At 36.2% G+C, this 6,697-nt stretch overlaps 1 protein-coding gene across 1 annotated transcript; it reads left to right on the top strand.

Moving 5' to 3' along the window:
- Positions 1-337: 337 nt before the first annotated feature.
- LOC111892410 (uncharacterized) lies at positions 338-1,865 on the top strand. The gene is made up of 2 exons (XM_023888458.2): positions 338-690; positions 915-1,865. Exons 1-2 carry the CDS (start codon positions 405-407, stop codon positions 1,694-1,696), a joined length of 1,068 nt encoding a protein of 355 aa, XP_023744226.1. The 5' UTR covers positions 338-404; the 3' UTR covers positions 1,697-1,865.
- Positions 1,866-6,697: the final 4,832 nt, after the last annotated feature.

Below are 6,697 nucleotides of genomic sequence, written 5' to 3'. Positions count from 1 at the left end.
AGAATAATTTTGAAATAAAAAAATTTAAAATAAAATATTATGATATACAAATGAGTTAAGTCCCATGTTATGTTTGCATTTAACACTTATAACTCTAAGAAACCCGAATGAATTCGATATATTAGTTCATCAATGATTCTAATAATTCTTTTTGCTTGACATCTAAACTTAACCCAAACATTTCTGTTGAAATTAAAATTTGGTGATATAACATTATTGACTTCAGAAAATTTCAACGCCAAACTTGCCAAACACAACTTGCAACACTTCAATATTTATTTTAAGAGTTAGCTGCAAACTCACTATGTAGACTACTCATATATACGAGCTTGGGGATCAACTATCTCATCTATCTCTTGTGCCATTTCATATCTTCCTTTGCAATTACAAATATAAAATAAAAGATGACGATGTTGGGTGTTAAGACCCTAGTGATAATTTTATTTTTACAGGCAATGTTTGTGTCGATGGTGACTGAAGCTGCATCTGCTAATAAGGTAAAACGTGTTAAACCTCCAAAGCCTGTGAAACCCGTTCAGGAGATTTTAACTTGCAAAAGCCGAAAAAGCAGATGTTTCATGAAGCGCATCAAGTGCCCCGTAGAATGCCCCAAGGTTAAACCAAAGAACCCTAAAGACAAAGCATGTTTTCTTGATTGTTATTCACCCAAATGCGAGGCCGTGTGTAAATGTAAGAAAAAGAACCCCCCATCAAAATTACAAAATTTATAACATTTATCATTTTTATTGTTCTAATATTGTTCATCTATGGGCAGTTATAAGTGAAATACGTGAACAAAATGAGCAAATACCATCGAAAAAACATACATGCATGAAAATATATATAGTTTAACCGATTAAAAAAAAATCTAGTAGTTCAACTGATTAATCATTAATTTGTCTACATGTTGATAGCACGTAAGCCAAACTGCAATGGACCTGGAGCTGCATGCTACGACCCACGATTCATTGGTGGTGATGGAATTGTATTCTATTTTCATGGAAAAAGCAACGAGCATTTTAGTTTGATATCTGATACCGATCTCCAAATCAACGCACGTTTTATTGGACTTCGACCTGAAGGTAGAACTCGTGACTATACATGGATCCAAGCATTAGGATTGAAGTTTGGCCATCACAATTTCACTCTTGAAGCGACAAGGACCCAAAAATGGGATGATGATGTTGATCACCTAAAGTTATCATATGATGGGAAGGAATTGTTCATTCCAGAAGGCCATTCCTCCGAGTGGAATTCCCCAGAAGGCGATGTACAAGTTGAAAGGACTGCAACAAGCAATAGTGTAACTGTCACCATACCAGATCATGCTGAGATATCTGTTAATGTGATTCCAGTATCAGAAGAAGACAGCAAGATACATAATTATCAGATTCCAACAAATGATAGCTTTGCTCACTTGGAAGTACAGTTTCGATTCTTTGGTTTATCATCTAAAGTTGAAGGGATTCTTGGTAGAACTTATCGTCCTGATTTTGAAAATCCAGCAAAACAAGGAGTGGCAATGCCTGTGGTGGGTGGTGATGATAAGTACAAGACTAGTTCGCTCCTTGCGGCTGATTGTGCCCTCTGCGTGTTCTCTCCAAATGAAATCAAGGATGAACATGGCTCGCCAATAATGAAGTTTGGCATGCTAGACTGTACGGGTGGAGGAAATGGAATTACATGTAAGAAATAAGTACTTTCACATATTACTTGATCATGTCTCTTGAATGTTTTTCATATATATGCATGTTACTATTAATTTGTGCTCAAGATGTCTTATTTTCTGTTTTCTATTTCTATTTTTTCTTCTACTTTGTACTGGGCGATAGTGCCTATAAATAAATTAATCATTCATTTTTTTATACTTGTGTATTTAATTTGTTTAGGTTTCTTAATATGTTGGTCATAAATAAACTTAAGGGTGTAGAGTGCTTCCTTTCCAACTCATTTAATCTACTATCAAATTAGTTTCATACCGGTTTTTCTCTCATTTTTTTGTTCATCTTTTCCGAACCAAAACATATGAATTTTATATTTCCAGCACATTGAACTCACTCAATTTTTAAATTTAAAATAAACACAAACTAATAAAAATTATACAAAACTAATTTACAAAATATTAAAATATACAAATTCATTTAAAAGCGTACAAAATTATTTTGATACAAGTCTTAAAACAAGAAGTAAAAGTAATTAATGTATAGGGGATTAAATGATTGAACGAGTTAAGTAACCTGCATATTACCCCACAAGCTTTGACCTGCTGGTGAGGGAATCACATCTTGGAGATACCGGCGATACGTCCTTCTCATTTGTAACATACAGATTCTTGGAGATATTTAAATTAATGTATTTTGGATTTTGGGCGGTACCACATTGTGGTGAAGGCAACCCACGACGTGGTGATGGTCGTTATCCCGTGGATTTTAAATGGCCGCCACGGCATAGCAGCCTTCGGCCATGGTGTGGCAGCTGTTTAATGAGAAACCCTAATATACGGGGGTTTGGTCCTTATTTAAGGGAATGTGATGGTTACGGTTGCTCACGGTCAACCTCCATCACACTCTTTCAACCTCCAAGCAAACCCTAACCTCCATTTTTACTCTCTAAGGTTTTTGTGTTGATTTTTTTTGGGGATTTTAAGAAGGAGGTGACTTCTAGACTTGAATTCAACAAACAACTCTTCTCACCATCTTATTATACATCTTCTAGGCTCTTGTAAGTCCCCAAGTTCCAAGATTTTTGATTATAGAGTGCTAGATCTTACATTTTGTCCTATTTTCTTCTTGATCTTGTTAAATGGAATGGAGAAATTTCATAAAGGTTGCAACTTTATGAATCCCTGGATCATTTGGAGTAGTTCATGGTTTGGATCTGAAGTTTGGTGTTTGGTTTCTGCCATGCATAAGATTTGGGTCATAAAACCCATTTTGACCTAAGTTGAGTCCAAGACTTGCATTGGACATGCAAGTCTATAAAGCATCAATCTTTAGGATGGTTTTGGTGCTATAAGCTCTTCAGGAGCAAATGAGCTTGTGGCTTAAGGGATTAATTGCTTCATGATTAAGTCCTAGTCATTTTCAGCCTTTTTGGATCTAAGACTTAAGAATCTAGACCTTTTGGTGGATCTCATGGCATAAAGGTGGAAAATTTACCCATTTGTACTTTAGAAATGAGCAGATCTGGACTTTGGAACCGTTGGAATTAGAGGATTCGACTTACTCATTAGGATGTTTTGGATCCAGTTCCCACGGCGTACGTGGCCTAGGCTTCCACAACATAATGATCGGGGGAAACGTGTCTATTTTGTCATTTGAAGGGCATAACGTGACGACCAAGGATGTCCACGACGTGGAGGATCAACCTTGGCCGTTGATTTTGACTTTTGACTTTGTTTTGGCTGAGTTTCACCTAGAGGTATTTTGGGTATTTTGAATTATAGTTAAGTTTGTTCATTGTCATTAGATAGGTGTCCGGTTGAGCTGATTTTTAGAGCAGAGTCCCATTTAGCTATTTTTTCGTCTGTCTGTGAGGTGAGTCTTTTTACCACCTTAAGTGGGTCTAAGGAACCAAGGCCGACCCACTTTATTGTTTGAGTAGAATGTATTGTATGACTTTGACTGATGTGATTGCATGATTAATGTATGGAGCTAATCTGTGCTCGGAGTCATTATGGACTCAGGGTTGATACGGACCTAGGGGTTGATATGGACCTGACACGCCCATGTGTTGTTATATTATGTGTATGTTGCATGAGATGTTCTCTTACAAAAGGGAAGGGCCCCACATGTTCGCAACGCATCCACCCATGTTCTGCATTTTCTCTAGGATTTGGATTTGTACTCTGATGATTTGTCTCATTTGGCATACTTTGTTGAGTTTTTTTATGAACTTGATGGTTTTCAATTAAATTAAAAATGAAATTTTATCCATGTTTTTGGGAGGTTACATCATTCCACTATGACTCTGTTCTCCCTAATAGATGACATATGTGAGTGTATGAGGTCTACCACCATGTAAGTGAAAGGGAAATGATTGTTCTATTTAAGTATGACATCTAGTTTTAGGGTGTTTCTAATTTTGGGATATAGGATCATAATTTGATCATGTAAGGGTATTGGGCATGAACGGAATAAAGTTTAGACCTTATTAGATATGATAATGTTGGTTAAGTGATTTAAATCATTGAATTGTGCTTTGGAGCCAAAAGGGTAAATTGGGAAAATGATTTTTAGACTCTTTGCATGTATTAATGAATTAAGTTTGCTATTCATTAAGTCAAAAGTAACTGCATAGAATTATGAGGCTTAGTAATAACTTCACGTGCATATAACGATCTCTGATAATGGATTTGGAATGAAGAAGTTATGATTGTTTGAAGCTGGAATGAAATATAGGAAAACTCATAACCACGTAGTGAGATGTGTAGCCTAATCCTATAAAATTAGGGTTTCCCCCGTATTTAAGGACCTTACCTCCATGCTCCATGTTGTAGGTCATTTTGTAACCTACATCACATCAAGAGCTCCTTAGGATCAAACCTTATCTCCCCCTATAATTTGAGCTCCTCCTCTCTCCTTGAAACTTTTTTGGTGCATCTTGGGTGTTTTAGAAAAGAAAGAAAGAAAGGTTGTGCTTTAAAGCGTGAAGCTTGTGGATCTCTACCATCTATACTTTTCTTGACCCTTGTAAGTTATAAAGATCCTTGCATTATTGTGTTTCATCTTTGGATCTAACAATATTTAGAGGTTTAGTGCTTTATATGCTTATTTTGGCCCTTTTTAAAGGTTGGGTCCTTAAGTATTCTAGACCCATTATGGTGCTAGGATCTAGTCTTCATCTTCACTTTAGTGTCCTGCATGGTCTTACTGATATATTTGGGCCCTTTGAGAGTTAGGGTTAGAGATCTCAATGGTTTGAGCCTTTGCAATGGATAAAATTGGAAATTTTATCCAATAGTTTATAGAGGTTTAGTTCTTTATATGCTTTTGTTTTTCCATTCATACTCACTTTTTTTTTCTCTCTACTAAAAACCTAGAAAAAATGTATTCTTAAGCTTGGAAACTTAACTTCAAAATTTATTGTCTAATGATCTAGTCTAATATGTAATGACTAAGTTAACTTTTCTGGGTATATTTTAGTACACGATGCCAAAACTAATTATATCCCTCAAACCATACAAGTTTGGCTTAAAAAACATAAGATTTCGCATTAAATTATCCCACGAACACTAGTAAACTCAGTTCTAATGCAACAATATAACTTTCTAGAATTTTCTAATTTAGACCATTTTTCAAGTCTTTATTTTTCAATTTTTTTTTTGCAATCTTGCATATATATTTATTTTTGAAAATGTAGCATGCTTTCCTATTTTCAATACCCTACCCCACACTTAATTTATAAAATACCATCATTGTATATAATAACAATTAAAACATATAAAATAAAAGATGGAGAAAAGGAATGAACCCACTTTAGGTATGTATTCGCGAGATTGGATTGACTGTAGTGGGTTGCTTATTGATACCAATACTGGAAAACTTCTGGAGATTAAACATCCTTGCTGATAATAGTAGACTCATGGCATAGAAGTAGGCAGACAAAGAAACTTCAAAGCTCGAAAAGTAATATGTGTGGAAAGTTTATGCGACATGGTAGTAATGGATTGTGACGTGTTTTCTGTCACACCCCCGAACCAGACGGCGGAAACGTCCGGGGGCTGTCGTGACTCAATTGAATACCATAACATTGAATATATATTAAACATAACAACATTCGTCACCGTGCATTAATATATTACAACCAGTAGTGTTTACATGTCATACATTGTTTAAACATTACATTCCCAAAAATTAATTTGTTCAATTCATACAAAACTAAACTGCAAGCCATCACTGAATAAGATTTCCTTTGATTCACCGGTTCCCTGAGAATACAAGTATTTTGAAAAACGTCAACATATGAAATGTTGGTGAGTTCATAAGTTGTATTTGAAAACAATGCTTCGTATCGTTTGAAAACCACCAGAAAATCCGATATTTTCTGAAAATAGTATAGTCAAAAAGGTGTGAAGATCCATAAGTATGCTTGTTTGTTTTCTATACTTGTAAAATATTGTTTATTGAAATCGTATGTATTCTGAATTTGTATGTATTGAAAACCCTAGGAAAACCCGATGTTTTCCTAATTCTTTGAATTCCATGAAATTACTTGAAACCATTGCAACGCATGAAGTTATCATTCCAGACGACATTGGATTATTTTTGAGCATGACTATCCGCCACAAACACGCGTTACACAAACGACTAGTCTATAGCAATACTAACGATCCCGAAGGCGTCGTCCGTACTAGTCACGTTATCCAACCGTCCTGTTGTCCCACATCCGAAGAGAAGGAGGACACGAAGGCCTCGACGACTCTATTAGCCGGTTGGGGATAAAAAGGTACGAGGGGTCCCAGACCCGCCTCGCAAAAAGGCAGACTCTACTAGCGACACTAAAGGACCCTTGGGGACTAGTAGTCTACAGCCATTGAAAGTCCGGTTACGTCGTGTCGGGTTGGTAAAACCCAACACTTCGTAAGATGAAGTCTTTGGGCCTTAAGATCAGGTCGTCGGGCTAGCTAGGCTCAACGAACAAGATTTTACACTTGTGGGGCCCAAAGATAGTGCGTAGACGTCTGTGCACATGTATA

This window comes from Lactuca sativa, chromosome 4 (genome assembly GCF_002870075.4).
Source record: "Lactuca sativa cultivar Salinas chromosome 4, Lsat_Salinas_v11, whole genome shotgun sequence".
Classification (NCBI taxonomy): Eukaryota; Viridiplantae; Streptophyta; class Magnoliopsida; order Asterales; family Asteraceae; genus Lactuca; species Lactuca sativa.
This window is presented reverse-complemented; position numbering and strand designations above follow the sequence as displayed.